This window comes from Dama dama, chromosome 22, assembly GCF_033118175.1.
Source record: "Dama dama isolate Ldn47 chromosome 22, ASM3311817v1, whole genome shotgun sequence".
NCBI classification, from domain to species: domain Eukaryota; kingdom Metazoa; phylum Chordata; class Mammalia; order Artiodactyla; family Cervidae; genus Dama; species Dama dama.
Window position 1 is genome coordinate 20,530,200 of NC_083702.1, and position 21,140 is coordinate 20,551,339.

At 33.8% G+C, this 21,140-nt stretch overlaps 1 protein-coding gene and 1 pseudogene across 6 annotated transcripts; both read right to left on the bottom strand.

The window, feature by feature from the left end:
- Positions 1 to 741: 741 nt before the first annotated feature.
- Positions 742 to 5,864, bottom strand: LOC133043761 (NKG2-A/NKG2-B type II integral membrane protein-like; annotated as a pseudogene).
- An 8,833-nt stretch (positions 5,865 to 14,697) lies between these two features.
- On the bottom strand, positions 14,698 to 20,600 carry LOC133043762 (NKG2-A/NKG2-B type II integral membrane protein-like). Of its 6 annotated transcripts, XR_009689766.1 has the most exons (7): positions 20,328 to 20,600; positions 19,841 to 19,939; positions 19,299 to 19,352; positions 18,324 to 18,475; positions 17,407 to 17,471; positions 16,490 to 16,590; positions 16,144 to 16,170 (listed from the first exon to the last, which is right to left on the bottom strand). XR_009689766.1 is itself a non-coding variant. In XM_061124974.1 (6 exons), exons 1-6 carry the CDS (start codon positions 20,512 to 20,514, stop codon positions 16,053 to 16,055), a joined length of 675 nt encoding a protein of 224 aa, XP_060980957.1. In that variant the 5' UTR covers positions 20,515 to 20,600; the 3' UTR covers positions 14,699 to 16,052. The 6 variants fall into 6 exon arrangements, 5 of the variants coding, with proteins under 5 accessions (XP_060980960.1, XP_060980957.1, XP_060980959.1 ...); XM_061124974.1 differs by lacking the exon at positions 16,490 to 16,590 and having other exon boundaries at positions 14,699 to 16,170; XM_061124976.1 differs by lacking the exon at positions 18,324 to 18,475 and having other exon boundaries at positions 14,700 to 16,170; positions 20,328 to 20,599.
- Positions 20,601 to 21,140: the final 540 nt, after the last annotated feature.

Below are 21,140 nucleotides of genomic sequence, written 5' to 3' on the forward strand. Positions count from 1 at the left end.
AGTGCTTTCATAGAAAAAAGTGTGATGAAAAAACTCCTTAAACCTCATACTTGAAGATAAAGTATTCAAATATATTCCCATAATATAGGAATGATTCATATAGGACCTTTACTGTAAATTCTATTCAACATTGGAAGTAAAAGCCTGCCCTGTAAAAATAAGTCATAAAAAAACCAACAACAACAACACGCCATTGCACCTGGAGAGAAGAAATAAAATGTGACTATTTATAGTTGCAATAGGTCTTTTTATTTTAAAAATCTAGAGGAATATATGTTTGAAACAATAGAATTAATATATAATATCAGGGAAGTCATTGAACATAAGATACACCTGTAAACCTCTGAGTTTTATTTTATTTATTTCTGCTTCAGAGCAAAAATTATTAAAAATTTAAAAAACAAAGATGACATTTACAAAAGCATGGCTATGAAATACCCATATTCCTCTAAGATTTCAATATTGAAAAATGTAAAACATGATAAGTGGATTTCTTTGGCAGTTCAATGGTTGGGACTGTGCTTCCCAGTGTGGGGGGTGCAGGTTGGATTCTTGGTTGGGAAACTAAGATTCCACCCACATGTAACCTGGCATGGCCAAAAATAAATAAATTTTAAAAAATAGAAAGAAAGAGAAAACCTGAATTATTGGAAAGATAAAGCATAGTACTGATTGGAAGAGTCAATATTGCAAAGATGACTCTCTATGCAATTTATTTTAAAGATTAAATGCAGTTCCAAGCAGTTTTTTAAAACAGCTTTATTGAGGTGTAACTTACACAGCCTAAAATCCATCCATTTAAAGTGTATAAACAGTTATTTTAGATACATTTTTAATTTGCAATGATCACCACTATCAAAATCTAGAAAGTATTCATTACTGTTCTGTTAGCAATAATTTCCTATCCCCACCTCCCCACTGCTCTTGGTCATCACTAATCTGCTTCTGGTCTCTCTTTTCTTATTTTTGATATTTCATGTAAATGATGTACCATGCGATCCTTTAGAAAGTTTGATTGCTGTAAATATATAGTTGAGCAAAAAAAGCCAGACACCAAAGGAATGATATCTGTACTTTCTGGTGTGCATATTAAATTCCAATAATTTTTGAAAAAACTCCCACTTTTAGAAAAAAGAATACAATGCATTTGGAAGTTTATGCAATCATACTATTATTTCCATTTCATAGAGATGAAGCTACCCAACAGCAGCCAAACTTACTTTTTAATTCTCAAGCTTGTGCTTGCAAGTATACATATTTGGGAATTCACAGTCATCTGATACTATCATCTCCGAAGATAGCACTGCAGTTTCTTTTCTCAGGTGATACGTCTGATATCCTGTAATGGAAAGTATTGCATAATTCTGTTATGACATACAAGGACAGCTCATGAAGTTATAGCATTTCTGTATAACTGTAATAGAAAGATATTTTGAAAGTAGGTAATGGTGTTTTAATATAATTGAAATAAGAGTTTGTTATTAGCAAAATGGGCTACTGAGTAGCCCATTTTTTTATATTTCTATCAACATTTTATTAACCTTCAACATCTTCCTTCATCATTGTGTAATTCAACCAAATGTTTTAATAATATTCTTAAAATATTTATTTTTAATATTGTCCTCTGGGTCAGATGGTAAAGTGTCTGCCTGCAATGCGGGAGACAAGGGTTCGATCCCTGGATTGGGAAGATCTCCTGGAGAAGGAAAAGGCAACCCACTCCAGAATTCTTGCCTAGAGAATCCCACAGATGGAGGAGCCTGGTAGGCTACAGTCCATGGGGTTGCAAAGAGTCAAACACGCCTGAGCGACTTCACTTCCTCTATATAGTATTGTTTTTAAAAACTTACTGTAGTTTGCAAGTTGAGCCATTTTGCCACATCCACGGATGACCATGGCCTTCACGAAAGACTGGAATCCATGACATAACTGATAGGGACTTCAGAAATTTCTACACAAAAGTATTTTCATTTAATCATTATGAAAGAATTTATTAATTCTTAAAATGCAGTGTGCTCTTTCATAGGATCCTGAGTTTTCTGCACAAGACGAGTGTTAGAATCTAATCTAACTCTAAAAATACAAAGGTGAAAGTTTTAATATTTGTCAAACATTAACCAATGTCTGTACTTTTGATTAAAAATAAACTCAAACATTTATGTTTATCAGTTTCATTGCTTTTCTTATGTTAATAAGGAAAAGTCTGATTCATGCAGTTTAGTTGCTACCCATGTTGTCAAATTGAACATAGCAAGGTTTTAAATGTTTTCAGATTCTGTGACATTCGTTTTTCCAGATACTGTGATTATACCACTGGATTTTGCTACTATGTTTCTCAGAGTTTCAGCTTTAGAAGGAAATTAAGGGATTGAAATTGAGAAAATAAATGACACGAAAGACAAAGATTGATTTTCTGGGACCCACACCATTCCTTGCCTAGATAAACCCCAAATCAATCTTCTTCTGTATCGCTAGAATCCAGCAGATAAGATAGAGTGTCAGAGACTCATTTCTCTCTGCTCCTCCCTGCTAAGTACAACTGTAAACACAGGAACTAATGAAAGACACAAGAACGGAGAACTCTGAAAGGTGGAAAGGGAAGGGTGATGTGCTTGGAGACTTAACAGCAGCTTGACTTCTGTAATCTCTCATCACTTCTCCAGGATGGGAGAACAAGGTGAGGTTAGGGAACCACAATTAGGGGCATCTTATAACTTCCCCAAAAGAAGAAAATGACCTAGACCTTCTAAATGACTTACCCAGCCAAGCTGTAGGAGGGGGCACAGATAAGGCATTCCATTCTTCCTGTGTGTTGAGCGGAATCCTGTCGACAATACCATGCGAGCCTTACAAAGTGTCCATCAGGACACCTGCTAACAAGGAGAAGTTAGAGGAGGTTCTTCTGCCTCCACAAAGAGAAGTAGAGTTGGGAGGCCAAGATGGAGGTGGGGCCAGCAAAGAGGATCCCATGTCTAAAAGTGCTGAACCCAGGAAGCCTCTTTTCCTTGAGGGCATAAGACTCTATCTCCACTCAGAGACATTGGATAGAGTGGACTTTAAATGTTTTATTTACATAATGAGCAATGGAAATTAACAAATTCCACATAAATGCAAGAATATGGATGAATTGCAAAACTAGTATATGGAGGGTGCAGAGACTGAACAAGAATGCATATGGTTTGAGTCTATGTACATGAAAAGCAAAACATGCAAAGAGATTCTATAACATCAAAAGTCATGACAGTGGGTAAATAAGGAGGACACAGGATGATGAGAAATTACAGAGAATAGGCTGCTGGAAAGTGAAAGCTTCTAATCCATGATCTGATGTGTAATTACACGGTTCTACTTATTTTGTGATCTATGTGAAAATTTGTGATATGTATACCTTCCTTGATATATGGTAAAATTAAATAGCACAGTTTAACTTAGAATATAATAGCACTTGGAGAAGCATGGTTTTCAGTGAAAAGCAAGTGGAAATAATTACGTGTGCATTAGTAGGATAAAAATATAAATAAAATCACAAATTTGTATTTGTGAAATTGTATTGTATTGTATTATAAATTGTAAATTGTATTGTATTGTAAAATATCAAATTTGTATTCCATTGTTTATGAAATAATAGGCCTTAAACAAACTGCAAATACAAACAAAAACACAAGTGAATTCTAACAAATATAATATTGACTGAATCAAGCCTTTAACAAAGTATTGGAAACATTTGATATCTTACCAGTTCCTCTTCATTATCTAAATAAAGCAGAGTAGAGTTCCTAGAAGCACAGGCTGTCAAACTCTTATTCCATGTTTTTTCTTCAAAAGTAATATGATAGCAGTTGTTGGAATATGTAAACCAGTCTTTTGGACAATGACCACAATGGCATTCTGAAGAAAGATTGTGAATTACTAGCCAAAAAATATTGAATTTTATACAATAAAAGAAACTATATATATGCATAGATATAAACATATCTATGTATATACATGTTTATACAACATATCTATGCACCCTCAAGGCTGGTACATATTAAACAAACCAACACATACATTCACAGAAAGGATCAGTCTCTCATTAGCCAATTTATGTCTCCATGTAAAGCAAACACACACAGAAATACCCACTCTTTACATGTCCTGAGGACCAAGAAATGAAACCTCTGTTTTAGAATACCAAACTTATTTGTTTTTTATCATATTATAGCAAAAGGAAATTAGAACCAATTTTCACCAATGCATATGGTGATCATATTGTGGCACAGACAGAAGCATTCTCCTATAATCATTACTTATAAATATATGTTGCTCCATTTTACAATTTATGTTCTACCTTATAATCTATTCTTATTTTCATTAGCCTAAGACAGAGACAAAATACCAACTGTACATATGCCAGAGCTTTAAAATCATTATGTACCTTTCTGGAGCCTTGTTGTCCGAGAGGAGTTATTCTGTTCCTGTATTAGAGTAGCTACAAAAGTAATTATTATTAAAGTTAATATTGCTCTAAATAAATCATAATGATTTTAGCTTCTGAGTCTAAAATTTGCTTAATTGTTTAAGATTAAAATAATCTAAAATAAAACTGACTTTACCAAGAAAAATCAATTAAGCAATGAAGATTTGATGGGAAAAAAAAATTCAAAAACCAAAAGGAACAGATGCCACCACCTCTTACAGTATTTGGTTTAGCCAATCTCAAGAATTAATTTTTGTTTCTCAATAAGGTCTTTCAGCTTCCTAAAGCCTGTGTTTGAGTTATGATATCAGAAAAGCATATATATACATGTAAACCTATATACATATATATATATATATATATATAGTATTCTCTAGAATCATTGTGTTATTTATACTTTGGACAACCTGAGAACAGCTATTCCACATTTAGGCTGAATGCACATATTAAAATAAGAGTTTTATTTCATCATATGATTTTTGAGAGGCACTGATGATCATTAAAGTGAAAAGTTCAATCACAATTTCAAAAATACACTTACGTGGAATAAAAGTTATCACTCTCACTAGAGTATACACCAAGACAAAACAGATGATTCCCAGGATCACAGCAACAAACTTCTCTCGAGGTGATGGTAAATCTACAGGGAGAGAAAAGGAAACACTGAGAAAGGAGCGATGGAGACAATTGTTTTAGAAGAACAAAAGATCCCACATCCATGAGAATTCATAGACATCAACTTGGACCCTGAATCCATATGAAACATTGTAATCCTCCTCTCAGAATATATACATTTTCAGCAAAGATAGCACTTCACAAGTTGTAGATCAAAGACTGCAAATTACAACAATGCTGGAATAGATAGGCTCCTCTGTCCGTGGGATTTTCCAGGGATCCAACCCGCGTCTCCTGCATTGGCAGGTGGATTCCTTATCAGGAAGCCACCAATATTAGAGTACTGTATTTCAAAGTCAAACTCTGATCCTCATAAATAAAAAGTGTGTGAGCTATGAAAGTCTCACACTTGCACTGGCAGCTCCTGTCATTCCATTGAGGATAGTGAGAAGCATTTTGAAATTTTATTTCCATGTAGGTTTTCTCCTGTTCAGTGACTAAAATGGAACTTTGTCTGTTCTTACCTCTCATTTGCTGTTTCCTGGCTTCTTTAGCCAGATTGGGTTCTGGGTAGCTTTTCATTGGAGAAGGCAATGGCACCCCACTCCAGTGTTCTTGCCTGGAGAATCCCAGGGACGGGGGCCTGGTGGGCTGCCGTCTACAGGGTCGCACAGAGTCGGACACGACTGACGCGACTTAGCAGCAGCAGCAGTTTTTCGTTTGATTGTTCATCTCCGCAGCTGTGTAATGTCAAGGATGGCGCTCTATGAAAACTACTTAGGTAGTTAATAAATGGTGTATAAAATCACAAGAAGCCTGGAGGGGGTGGTGTGTAAGATGAGTGACAGCACTCATTTTGCAGTTAAGCAAGGTACATGTTTGGTTCTCATTTTCACAGAGTGTTAGTAAGTGTTTCAAGATAGACTAAGTTTTATTTATTTTTTTCTTTTTTAATTTTTATTATTATTATTTTTTTTCCCAGTGGGTTTTGTCATACATTGATATGAATCAGCCATGGATTTACATGTATTCCCAATCCCGATCCCCCCTCCCACCTCCCTCTCCACCCGATTCCTCTGGGTCTTCCCAGTGCACCAGGCCTGAGCACTTGTCTCGTGCATCCCACCTGGGCTGGTGATCTGTTTCACCATAGATAGTATACATGCTGTTCTTTTCAAATATCCCACCCTCACATTCTCCCACAAAGTTCAAAAGTCTGTTCTGTGTTTCTGTGTCTCTTTTTCTGTTCTGCATATAGGGTTATCGTTATCACCTTTCTAAATTCCATATACATGTGTCAGTATGCTGTAATGTTCTTTATCTTTCTGGCTTACTTCACTCTGTATAAGGGGCTCCAGCTTCATCCATCTCATTAGGACTGGTTCAAATGAATTCTTTTTAATGGCTGAGTAATATTCCATGGTGTATATGTACCACAGCTTCCTTATCCATTCATCTGCTGATGGGCATCTAGGTTGCTTCCATGTCCTGGCTATTATAAACAGTGCTGCGATGAACATTGGGGTGCACGTCAAGATAGACTAAGTTTTAAAAACAATATTCTAAGTTTGAAATAATGCTATTCATCATTGGAACAATGAAATTAATAAATTGGTGAAAAACAAAGCTCATAAAGAATAACATCCTTATCAATTTACAGTTAATTTGCAAAGAAACATTTTAAAACTGTTACAGTAACTGTGCTTAAATTAAAATGCCATACTGGAAAAAACAGATGCACCAATATACCAGTTTTTATTATAACTTTAAAACCTATTAACGGTTAAGATTGAGCCTTCTAAAGAAGAAAGAATAATAGTATTGGTATATGAAATATTTCCTGCACTAAACTACTTTAATTAGTGGTATCATTTATTAAAAGAAAATGAATTGATATCAAATTTTTTTTAATATTTTTGATTGACTGCAAGTTTGAAATCATTAGAAATTTAGAGAAATATTTTGCATATTAAAAATGTTACATGACATATTAAACTATCCAAAGCTTAGTAAACAATAAAAAGAAAATAATATTAAAAAGATTTTACAATAAATACTTACTTTACAAAAGCAATTAGCAATTTATAGTGACTGAGATATGAAATCATAAAATGATAAATAAAAGTATTGATCATTTATGGAGGAGGGATACTGACACAAACTTCCAGAAAAAATCCTATAGGTGTCAAATCAATGAGGGAGCTTTAGTTGTATCAGCAATTAAATGTCAGATAGTGCACAATAATAATTCTGTCACTGAAGTCAGTAGTTAGTGAGAGCTAGAATTATTTCTGGCTTTGAAATGTACAATGTGTGACCTTTAAAAATTATTTAGTATATAAAAACTAGTTTGCAAATCCAAAATTTTAATAAAATATGTATTATATAGATCATATAAAAGTCATATTAAATTTTGCATTTTATTATTTTAATATAATTGCCATAATGCCATTCATATCAGTCAGAAAAATGTAACATAATTTCTTAGACAGAATCTCTGTATCTGTGTCATTTATCTTTTTTATTCAATGTTTTGCTCAAGGTTTTAAAAAGCATTTGGTTGTTTATAATTGGATTTAAATTAGGATTTTACTGAAGCTGCATCAGTCTTATTTTTATTAAAACTCAACTGCTTTTATTCTATCTAGATCTACGAAGAATTACACTGGCCCTTCACAATTTCATGAATCCCCTTTAAGAATCTATTCTTAAAAGCTGAGTGAAATGCTTAATGATATATAAATATATCTCTATTGATGACAAAATTCAGCAGTAACTGCTCCTTGTCATGGTGCTTATGAGATTTCACTTTAAATTGCATTGATTTAGAAACTCATTTACACATGTGTATATGCACTTGAATAATAAACAGGCAAGAATTTGAATATTTTACAAAATCCTCCATAATATTTCATATTTATGCTTACATAATTCTCAGAATTATTCAAATAAAGCTACCAATATATCCTTGATTTGGCTACATATCAGTTGTCCCTAAATTGAACCATATCTAGGCGTGGGTAATCTCCTACCAAATGAGATGAGGAATTAGGAAGGAGAGAGACACATACCTTCTGTAGGCTAGAGTCCTGCCTCCTCTTGTGGGTGACCAAGTTACTGTAGTAAACAGTATTTGTGGTCTTCACAGACTGCCCTGTGAAGGCCCACAGTGAGGCAATAGTGGAAAAGCTAGGTTTCTCATCAACATGTCACAAAGTTTAAACAGGAAATTCTTACACTTGAGTATTATGAAGACAGTTTATCTCATGACACAACTCCAGAATATAGGAGACTTTGGGTATGTAGTGTGTCTCATAGTTAGTCCTTTCTCAAGTGTCTCTGGGAATTTTTTTATTTTCTAAAAGATACGGGGGAGAAGATGACTACAATACTATTAAATTGTTTTTATCTCAATCACACATACAACAAACTTAGGTTTTGCTAAGGGTGCCTTCAATGTTTTAAGTTCTACGTTTATATAAAGTTGCTAAATCTTGGCATTACATTTTTCATTTCCTTATAGTCTCATGTTTTCATTCCTGTTGTGGAATATTCATAATTCTATTAACAGTATTTGTCACTAGGGCTTCCCAGTTATAGTTAGTGGTAAAGAACCCTCCTGCCAATACAGGAGACAAAAGATATGTGGTTTCAATCCCTGGGAAGATCCCCTGGAGCAGGTCATGGCAATCCACTTCACTATTCTTGCCTGAGAATCCCTATGGAGACAGGAACCTGGTGGCTACAGTCCATAGTGTCGCAAAGAGTCAGACATGACTAAACCGACTTAGCACATACAGTTCAGTTCAGTAGCTCAGTCATGTCCGACTCTTTGCGACCCCATGAATCGCAGCACACCAGGCCTCCCTGTTCATTACAAACTCCCGGGGTTTACTCAAACACATGTCCATCGAGTCGGTGATGCCATCCAGCCTTCTCATCCTCTGTCGTCCCCTTCTCCTCCTGCCCCCAATCCCTCCCAGCATCAGGGTCTTTTCCATTGAGTCATCTCTTCGCATGAGGTGGCCAAAGAACTGGAGTTTCAGCTTCAGCATCAGTCCTTCCAATGAACACCCAGGCCTGATCTTTAAGGTGGACTGGTTGGATCTCCTTGCAGTCCAAGGGATTCTCAAGAATATTCTCCAGCACATACAACATATCACTAATTCAGAAGATTTACTACATGGCATTACATACTTCTTTTCCTTATATTAGCATTATGTCTTTTTGGTGATAATGAAAACAATCATAATCCATTAACAGTAGTTATTTAAGGATTGTTGTTTTTCAGTCGCTAAGTTCGATAATTCACCGCCCCCCACCCCCAAGATGAACTGTAACATTCCAGGCTTCCCTGTTCTTCACTATCAACCTTTGCTCAAACTCATGCCCACTGAGTCAATGATGCCATCCAACCATCTCTTGCTCTGTTTGTTTCCATGGTTTGTTGTGATCCACACAGTCAAAGACTTTTGCATAGTCAATAAAGCAGAAGTAGACGGTTTTATAGAACTCTCTTGCTTTTTGATGATCCAGCAGATGTTGGCAAATTGGTCTCTGGTTCCTCTGCCTTTTCTAAATTCAGCTTGAACATCTGGAAGTTCACAGTTCACATACTGTTGAAGCCTGGCTTGGAGAATTTTGATGATTACTTTGCTAGCATGTGAGATGAGTGCAACTGTGCAGTTGTTTGAACAGTCCTTGGCATTGCTTTTCTTTGGAATTGGAATGAAACCTGACCTTTTCCAGTCCTGTGGCCACTGCTGAGTTTTCTAAATTTGTTGGCATTTTGAGTGCAGCACTTTCACACCATCATCTTTTAGGATTTGAAATAGCTCAACTAGAATTCCATCACCTCCACTGGAATTCCATCACCTCCACTAACTTTGTTCGTAATGATGCTCCGTAGGCCCACTTGACTTGATATTCCAGGATGTCTGGCTCTAGGTGAGGGATCAACCATCATGGTTATCTGGGTCATGAAGATCTTTTTTGTATAGTTGTTTTGTGTATTCTGCCACCTCTTCTTAATATCTTCTGCTTCTATTAAGTCCATACCATTTTTGTCATTTATTGTGCCCATCTTTGCATGAAATGTTCCCTTGGTATCTCTAATTTTCTTGAAGAGATCTCTAGTCTTTCCCATTCTGTTGTTTTCCTCTATTTCTTTTCATTGATTGCTGAGAAAGGCTTTCTTATCTCTCCCTGCTATTCCTTGAAACTCTGTTTTCAAATGGGTAAATCTTTTTCTCTTTTGCCTTTAGCTTCTCTTCTTTTCTCAGCTATTTGTAAAGCCTCCTCAGACAACCATTTTGCATTTTCTACTTGGGGATGTTCTTGATCACTGCCTCCAGTACCATGTCATGAACCTCTGTCCATAGTTCTTCAAGCACTGTGGCTATCAGATTTAATGCCTTCGATCTATTTGCCACTTCCTCTGTATGATGGTTTTTGCTGACTGTATAGAGCTTCTCCATCTTTGGCTGCAAAGATTATAATCAATCTGAGTTCGGTATTGAGCATCTGGTGGTGTCCCTGTGTAGAGTCATCTCTTGTGTTGTTGGAAGAGGGTGTTTGCTATGACCAGTGAGTTCTCTTGAAAAAACTCCGTTAGCTTTTGCCATGCTTCATTTTGTACTCCAAGGCCAAACTTGCCTGTTCATCCAGGTATCTCTTGACTTTCTCCTTTTGAATTCCAGTTCCCTATAATGAAAAGGACATCTTTTTTTGAGTGTTAGTTCTAGAAGGTCTTGTAGGTCTTCATAGAACCATTCAGCTTCAGCTTCTTCAGCATTACTGGTTGGGATATAGACTTGGATTACTGTGATATTGAATGGTTTGCCTTGGAAATGAACAGAGATCATTCTGTTGTTTTTGAGATTGCACCCTAGCACTGCATTTTGGACTCTTTTGTTGACTATGAGGGCTACTCCATACATTGTCACTAATTCAGAAGAATTACTACCTTGTCTACATTAAAATAACTGTTACAAAGAGATGAATGCCTAAAGTTACTTTTTTATTTTTCTGCCAGAGTACTTAAAATAGCTGCATCTAATTATATTATTCCTAAATAAGGTATTTAGGTTTCCTCTGATAAAATAAATGTCTTTGGGAAGCAGAAAACATCAAACAATATCAAACTATATCACCATGGCAGAGATTGAAATATTGAATACTCACTATATCATTCATTGATGATCCTCAAATCATAACTTGTTATCTATATTTTTAATAAGAATATTTGCAGTAAATAACAAAAGCCCAAATTTCCATGGGGGAAAAATAAGCTTTTAAATTTTCACTTCACAAGAAAATGGGAAGACAGAAAATGTTGATCTTTTAACAAAACACACATGCATATCCAAAAACATAAGACATTATATAAACTATCAAATTTGCCTCAAATACATTTTTTTCATCAATTGTCACTTGTATCAAGAAAAGGATAAATGTTTATCTACCATTCCTAAGGATATTCCCTTTCAGCATCACTTCTAGAACACTGAAGTCAGGGAAACACTATTTTTAGCTTTCTGAAATCTAGAAAAATGTAATGCAAACTCAGTTATGTCCTTGTAATGGAGACTAATACTTGAGTCTTATAAAACAGTGACTAATGGCTACCTATATGGTTGAATCTATCCATTATATTTTATTCTCATAAACTGATAACTTTCTCTATTACTCACATCCTAGAATTATAAGAATTGAAACATTCATTAGAGATGTCACACAATATAAAATATACTAATGTTTAATTTTAAAATTTGAAGTAGTTGTACCTACTGCTGTCATACACTTTGCTGTTTTCAATTAAATAATGCTATACATGTCAGGTTCTTTGTTATATGTCAAAATATGAGTTTAATTTGAAGAAACTGCCCTCCATGCAGGAGACATGGGTTCGGTCCTTGGGTTGGGAAGATCCCCTAGAGAAGGGAACGATTACCCACTCCAGTAATCTTGCCCCGAGAATTCTGTGGACAGAGGAGTTTGACAGGCTACAGTTAATGGGGTTGCAAAGAGTCGGATACAACTGAGTGAGTACATTTTCATTTTCACTTTCTCTGGCATTTAACTTTAATAAAATCTATGTTCAGACAACACACGGCAAAGATAAATTTACTCAAAACACTGAAAGTAGTTTGAATTTGCTTTTTATGATATGAATATATCGATTTGTAACTATGTTTATTAATGGCCATACTTAGTGACCTAAAAGAGAGAGATAAATTGGAAGTCAATAACAAGTGAAAATGTTCCTTTGAACATAATGACAAGATCAATTCATTTTCAAGGAAGTTTTTTAAATGGAGGGAAATTACCAACTGACTCTAAATAAAGGAAATATTGAGGGTCTTCTAAAGAAGAAACTCTTAATTTAGGTAAAATTTTACAAGAAAAGAAGGTTTGAAGAAAAGAACTTGTGTGACTATATCCAAATAGATATTGAGAAGTGAAATATTAATGATAAAATTTCAAATTGTAAATATACATTTGTATTAGAATTCAAGGGAGCCAATACAGCATGAGCAGTAAATAAGAGTGGAGAATAAATACATCCTTTCATTGTTTGAGAGGTGGGTAAAAGTGCTAACGTGGACTTTATTGAGTAAAGAATGCAAGCTGCAAAATGTAGGGCGCTAATTAAACTAAGGCATATTAAATGAATAAATTCTTATAGATGAGTGTAAAAAATATTTATTTTGAAAAATAAGATAAAGATAAAGTAGAATTCAAAGAAACAATGTATTATACTTAAAATTAATTATATATACTTACATACAAATAAAATATATAAAGTTTACAATAATTCTAAAATTAGGTTAAATATATATGAAATAGCCTTCCTCTTCTAAGAATGTTCATAATTTAAAACATTTTGTTTAATACAGCTATATATGTAGAAGAGATATTTTAATAACTGTTATCCTAGTTAGAATTTGTTAATGAAAAAATAAAGAGGAATTTTAAATTGATGAAAAATGATTTGATGCAGCACCAGATGATGAAACTAATGAAGTTAATGAACTGTCACAATACAAGGGAAGAATCTTGTCAGAAAAGATGAAGCATGTTTCATAACAATATACTGAGGATCCAAACCTTTAGCAATTACAAAAAAAAACACATGTACTTAATAGTACAAGTTTAACAAGAATTTGAGAAAAGTATGTAGGTTAAATAATCATAAATAGAGATTTAAACAATTACCTCTCACTGCTCATCTGGCAGGCAGATATACCAGTCAGGCTACAGACAGATCTAAACTAGACAATTAACCAACACATTTGTGCACACACACACTTATATAGTCATATAGAATACTCACATGTTTAATTACACTAAAATTTTCCAAAAATTCACTATATATTCATAATCCTGATTACATTGATATGAAATATATAGAACTGTGGTGTCACTATAACAGCCTTAAGTCAAGTTTGGCAGATGGACACTTGAAATGTGAGTATTCAAATTTAATTTTTTAATTAATTATAAAAAATTAAAAATTTAAGATTTCCTTCTCGTTCACACCAGCCACATATAATAAAGATATAGATTGCTTCCAGATTCATAGAAATTCTTTACAACTTAACTAGAAGGTAATAACCAAAAATGTGAAAACCTTTATCTAGTTTTAAGTTCAGTTACACATTTATAAATAACATATGAACCAAAGAAAAATCCACAAAATTCTCAATTTTATATGATTTAAAAGGAAAATACAATAGTAAAATCTGCCTTGTGAAATATTGATTGCCTTAAATGCACACATCACAAACAAAAAAGTAAGAAAAAATAAATTTGAGGAGGTGCCACTAGAAACTAAAAGTTAAAAAGCAATCTGGGTGAAATTAAATTCAAGTATATTCCAAATAAAGAAATAAAAGGAAAATAAATGATGCAAAATCATGACAAAGAAAGCAAGTACATTAGAAAGGAATAAAATGGTCAACGTCATTTTCACTTGAAAGGCAGTATAATTGATAAAAGACATTTAAAGAAAAAATGAGAAGACATAAATCTCTTACATCTATAATAAATATGACAACACCATTCTTGTTTTTACAGGTGTTATATAGGATAATAAAACCATACTATGAATATATTCTACCATCTATATCAAATAGAGAATGCCTAAAAAATGCAATTTACCAAATGTAGTACAACTCGGATCCTGAATAAATTTAACATGTGTTAAAGATATGGCGTTCATTATATAAACTTCCTCCAAAAAATGTTCTAGAAACTCTAATGGTAACAGTAGTGAATAATAACACCTAAAATTATACCAGGTCTTTCACAAAGTCTCCAGGTGAGATTAAAAAAAAAAAAGGAATGATTCCCAAAAGAGCCTTGAGAACAAAACTTGCCAGCTTACATAATATTAAGGAACTCAGTCCTGTCTCTTTGTGAAAATAGATGAAGAAAATATTTTAATCTAAGTATGATATATGTACTGATTTTAAGAGAAAGAAAATACAGAATGATCATTGTGGTTTAACTTCAGGAATGCTTGACTGTTTAATATTTGAAGTAAATAGGAATATTTGGAGGAAAAAATTTTATAAACTTTATTTTTTTAATTAATTAATTTATTTTAATTGGAGGCTAATTGCAATATTGTGGTAGTTTTTGCCATACATAAGCATTATTTAAAAAAACATTTCTCATTCTATTGAAGAAAAAAGAAAAATGAAGCACTACTGATTGGTTACAAAATTTAAAAGAAAAAATTAAATAATATGGAATTGCTTTCATAGTAAAAAAAAGTATGATAAAAAAATCCTTAAACCTCATACTTGAAGATAAAGTATTGGCATATATTCCCATAATATAGGAATGATACATACAGGATCTTTACAGTACCTTCTATTCGACATTGAAGATAAAAGCCTGCAGCGTAAAAATAAGTCAAGAAAAAAACAAAGCAATTGCACCCGGAGAGAAGAAATAAAATGTGATTATTCATAGTTGCAATATCTGTTTTTATTTTAAAATCCAGAGGAATATAAATTTGAAACCATAGAATTAATACATAAAATCAGAGAGGTCATTGGACATAAGATCAGCCTGTAAACCTCTTTTTTTTGTTTATTTCTGCTGCAGCAGCAGAAATTACTAAAAATTTAAAAAGCAAAGATGACATTTACAAAAGCATGGCTACGAAATACCCATATTTCTCTAAGATTTCAATATTGAAAAATTTAAAACATGCAAGGTGAATTTCCTTGAGAGTTCAGTGGATGGGACTCTGCGCTCCCCAGCGTGGGGGGTGCAGGTCAGATTCCTGGCTGGGAAACCAAGATCCCACATGCCACCTGGAGTGGCCAAAAATAATTAAATAAATAAAATACAAAGAAATTAAGAAAAAACCTAAATTATTGGAAGGATAAAGCATGGTACTGATTGGAAGAGTCAACATTGCAAAGATGACTCTCTTTACAATTTACTTTAAAGATTAAATGCAGTCCCAAGCAGTTTTTTAAAACAGCTTTATTGAGGTGTGATTTACATAGCATAAAATTCATCCATTTAAAGTGTATAAGCAGTTTATTTTATATACATTTGCAATTTTCAACTATCACCACTATCAAAATCTAGAAAGTATTCATCACAGTTCAATTAGCAGTCATTTTCTATCCCCACCTCCCCACAGCTCTTGGTCATCACTAATCCGCTTCTGGTCTCTCTTTTCTTATCTTTGATATTTCATGTAAACAGTCCTATACACCGTGCAATCCTTTAGAAAGTTTGATTGCCGTAAATATATTATTGAGCAAAAAACGTCAGACACCAATGGAATGATATCTGTACTTTCTTCTGTGCATATTAAATTTCAACAGTTTTTTTTTTAAAAAACTGCTGTTATTAGAAAAAGGAATATAATGCATTTTGAAGTTTATGCAATCATACTATTATTTCCATTTCATAAGAGATGGCGTTACCCAACAGCAGCCAAACTTCCTTTTTAATTCTCAAGCTTGTGCTTGCAAGTATACATATTTGGGATTTCACAGTCATCTGAGTTTATGTCCCCTGAGGACAGCACTGCACAGTTTCTTTCCTCAGGTGATATGTCTGATATCCTGTAATAAAGTATTGCATAATTCTGTTACGATATATGAAGACAGCTCACGAAGTTATAACATTTCTGTATAACAATAATAAAAAGATATTTTGAAAGTGGATAATGGTGTTTTTAACATAATTTCAGGAAGAGTTTGTTATTAGGAAAATGGAATACTGAGTATCCCATTTTTAAATATTTCTATCAACATTTTATTAACTTTCAACAGAATCCTTCATCATTGTGTAACTCAACCAAAACAAATGTTTTAATAATATTCTTAAAATATATTTTTTAATATGTTCCTTCTCTATATAGTATTGTTTTTAAAAACTTACTGTAGTTTGCAAGTTGAGCCATTTTGCCACATCCACGGATGACCATGGCCTTCACGAAAGACTGGAATCCATGACATAACTGATAGGGACTTCAGAAATTTCTACACAAAAGTATTTTCATTTAATCACTATGAAAGAATTTATTAATTCTTAAAATGCAAACAGTGTGCTCTTTCATAGGATCCTGAGTTTTCTGAACAAGATGACAGTGTTAGAATCTAATCTAACTCTAAAAATACAAAGGTGAAAGTTTTAATATTTGTCAAACATTAACCAATGTCTGTACTTCTGATTAAAAATAAACTCAAACATTTATGTTTATCAGTTTCATTGCTTTTCTTATGTTAATAAGGAGAAGTCTAATTCATGCAGTTTAATTGCTACCCATGTTGTCAAATTGAACATAGCAAGGTTTTAAATATTTTCAGATTCTGTGACATTTGTTTTTCCAGATACTGTAACTATATCACTGAATTTCGCTACTATGTTTCTCAGAGTTTCAGTTTTAGAAGGAAATTAAGGGACTGAAATTGAGAAAATAAATGACACGAAAGACAAAGTTTTGATTTTCTGGGACCCACACCATTCTTTGCCTAGATAAACCCCAAATCAATCTTTTTTCTGTATTGCTAGAATCCAGTGGACAAGACAAAGGGTCAGAGACTCATTTCTCTCTGCTCCTCCCTGCTAAGTACAACTGTAAACACAGGAACTAATGAAAGACAAGAGAAGAGAGAACCTTGAAAGGTGGAAAGAGAAGGGTGATGTGCTTGGAGACTTAACAGCAGCTTGACTTCTGTAATCTCTCATCACTTCTCCAGGATGGGAGAACAAGGTGAGGTTAGGGAACCACAATTAGGGGCATCTTATATCTTCCCTAAAAGAAGAAAATGACCTAGACCTTCTAAATGACTTACCCAGCCAAGCTGTAGGAGGGGGCACAGATAAGGCAGTCCATTCTTCCTGTGTGTTGAGGGGAATCCTGTCGATAATACCATGCGAGCCTTACAAAGTGTCCGTCAGGACACCTGCTAACAAGGAGCAGTTAGAGGAGGTTCTTCTGCCTCCACAAAGAGAAGTAGAGTTGGGAGGCCAAGATGGAGGTGGGGCCAGCAAAGAGGATCCCATGCCTGAAAGTTCTGAACCTAGGAAGCCTCTTTTCCCTGAAGTTATTGCATAAGACTCCATCTCCACTCAAAGACATTGGATAGAATGGATTTTAAATGCTATATTAACATAATGAGCAATAGTCAGTAACAAACACCATGTAAATGCAAGAATACGGATGAATTGCAAAACTAGTACACGGGAGTGTGTGGAGAATGAAAGAAGAATGCATACTGTTTGATTCTATGGACATGAAGAGCAAAAACATGCAAAGAGATTCTATGACATCAAACGCCACGAAAGTGGGTAAATAAGGAGGAAATACAGGTAATGAGAAGTTACAGACGATGGGGTGCTGGAAAGTTGAAACTTCTAATCCACAATCTGATGTGTAATTACATGGTTCTATTTATTTTGTGATCTATATGAAAATGTATGATATGTATACTTTCCTTGATATATATTAAAATCAAATAACACAGTTTATCTTAGAATATAATAGCAATTGGAGAAGTGTGATTTTCAGTGAAAAGCAAGAATGGAAATAATCAAGCATGCATTCATAGGATAAAATATTAATAAAATATCATTAAGTTGTACTCCACTAATAAAATAACAGACCTTAAACAAACTACAAATACATACAAAAACACAAGTGAATTCTAACAAATATAATATTGACTGAATCAAGCATTTAGCAAAGTGTTGGAAACATCTGATATCTTACCATTTCCTCTTCATTATCTATATAAAGTAGAGTAGAGTTCCTAGAAGCACAGGCTGTCAAACTCCCACTCCATGTTTTTTCTTCAAAAGTAATATAATAGCAGTTGTTGGAAAATGTAAACCAGTCTTTTGGACAACGACCACAATGACATTCTGAAGAAAGATTGTGAATTACTAGCCAAAAAATATTGAATTTTAGAAAATAAAAGTCAATTTACATATATGTATGCTGCTGCTGCTGCTGCTAAGTCGCTTCAGTCGTGTCCGACTCTGTGCGACCCCATAGATGGCAGCCCACCAGTCTCCCCTGACCCTGGGATTCTCCAGGCAAGAATACTGGAGTGGGTTGCCCTTTCCTTCTCCAATGCATGAAAGTGAAAAGTGAAAGTGAAGTCGCTCAGTCATGTCTGACTCCTAGTGACCCCATGGACTGCAGCCTACCAAGCTCCTCCATCCATGGGATTTTCTAGGCAAGAGTACTGGAGTGGGTTGCCATTGCCTTCTCCGACATATATATGTAGATATAGACATATATATGTATATACATGTTTATACAAAGTATCTATGCATCCTCAAGGCCGGTACATATTAAACCAACACATACATTCACAGAAAGGGTTAGTCTCTCATAACCCAATTTATGTCTCCATATAAAGCAAACACATGGAAATTCCCACTCTTTACACATCCTGATAATCAAGAAATGAAACCTCTGTTTTAGAATAATAAACTTATTTGTCTCATCATATTATAACAGAAGGAAATTAGAACCAATTTTCAACAATTGTTGTATTGTTCATATTGATCATATTGTTGTATAGGCAGAAGCATTCTCCTATAATCATTGCTTATAAATATTTGTTGCTCTATTTTGTAATTTATGTTCTACCTTATAATCTATTCTTATTTTCATTAGCCTAAGATAGAGACAAAATACCAACTGTATATATGCCAGAGCTTTAAAATCATTATGTACCTTTCTGAAGCCTTGTTATCCGAGAGGAGTTATTCTGTTCCTGTATTAGAGTAGCTACAAAAGTAATTATTATTAAAGTTAATATTGCTCTAAATAAATCATAATGATTTTAGTTTCTGAGTTTAAAATTTGGTTTATTGTTTAGGAATAGAGTAATTTAAAATAAAACTGATTTTACCAAGAAAAATTAATTAAGCAATAAAGAGTTGGTGGAAAAACATATTTCAAAAACCAAAAGGAACAGATGCTACCACCTCTTACAGTATTTATTTTAACTAATTTTAACAATTAATTTGTGTTTATCAGTAAGTTCTTTCAATCTGCTAATAAATGTTTTTGAGTTATGAAATCAGAATATACAAATATGTACCCCCTATATTCTGTGTTGTATATTTTTGACAGATTCAGAATTACCATTCCACATTTAGTCTAAATGCATATATTTTAATGATAGGCACATTCTATAATATTATGAAATGTTTAGAGGACTGAGCATCATTAAAGTGAAAAGTTGCCTTACAGTTTTTAAAAAATGTACTTACAGGGAGTAACAACAATCATTGTTACCACAGTGGACATCAGGACTAGGCAGATGATTCCGAGGATCCCAGCAATGAGCTTCTCTGGAGGTGATGGTGAATCTGCAGGGAGGGAAATGGAACTACTGAGAAGGGAGTGATGGGGGCAATTGTTTAGAGACTAGACACACACTAGAACCCAAGAAAACAGAGAGTTATGTACATCAACTTGGACCCCAAGCAATTTCTGCCACTCTAGTCTTTCTCTCAGAATATACCATTTCATTTTCAGCAAATATAATGCTGCATTAGTTGTTGATTAAAGACTACAAATTTCAGCAATGCCAGAATGAAAGTAGTTCTCTGATTTCACATTAGATACCATACCCAATTTTAAGCTCTCTTCCTCAAATGAAAAATATGTGAGCTTATCCCCTACTCTTTCTCCACATCTTTGCACCCCAACCTCATATCCTAGAACAGTTTCACCTAGTGACTGGTAATGTTTTACCTTTGGAGTGGTAGTTCTCCTCATTCCCTTGAAGATTCTGAGAAGCATTTTGAAGATTTAATTCTGCATATATTAATTCCTGCTGAGCTATTGAAATGAGATCTTTAGAGCCCTTAGGTTTTATTCCCTGTCTTTCTGAGTTCTTGACTCCCTTCAGTTCTGCATAGATTACTCCTTGGTTATTCATCTCTGAAGCTGAGTGATGTCAAAGACTGTGTTCTAAGTGAACTGAGGAATGAGTGGTGTATATGAGACAAGAATCCTACTGCAATAACACGGGCGGGGCAAAGAGCTTAGTGTTCACTTTGCAGGTGAACAAACTTAAAGCCTGATTCTAAATTCCTTGGAACTTCAAACAAGGATTTCATGATAGAACACATTTTTTTTAAAAAAAGATATTTTATATTTGACAATATATTATTGTTTAAACAATGAAAAGCAATAAATCAGGGAATAATGAAGTTCATGACTGATAATAGCCTCATGAAGTTAAGTCAGATTCCACAGAAATATTTTAACAGCATTACAGTGCTTGTATTAAAATGAAAATATTGTGTATTGCAACAGAAAGATTCAACTATAATTTTGATTATTTTGAAATCCAACACTGGTTATAGACTAAGTACTTTAAAGATGAGGATAAAGTTAGTATTTCCTGCACTAAATTACAGTATATGGTGACTTACATTTATTTATTAAAAAGGGTACCAAATGCTCATTATTTTGAATGGTTGAGGAATTCTGAGAAAACTTTAAAATTTGAGGTACTATTTCATATATTGAAAAATATTATGTGACAAAATAAACATAACC

Excerpts from the sequence above, each read along its gene's own strand:
- LOC133043762 (XM_061124973.1), bottom strand. The coding sequence starts at position 20,514 with ATGAATAACCAAGGAGTAATCTATGCAGAACTGAAGGGAGTCAAGAAC. Across the intron at positions 19,940-20,327 it reads GGAGAACTACCACTCCAAAG|ATTCACCATCACCTCCAGAG; the intron begins GTAAAACATTAC and ends CCCTCCCTGCAG. Across the intron at positions 16,171-16,489 it reads GGCTCAACTTGCAAACTACA|GATATCAGACATATCACCTG; the intron begins GTAAGTTTTTAA and ends ACTTTATTACAG.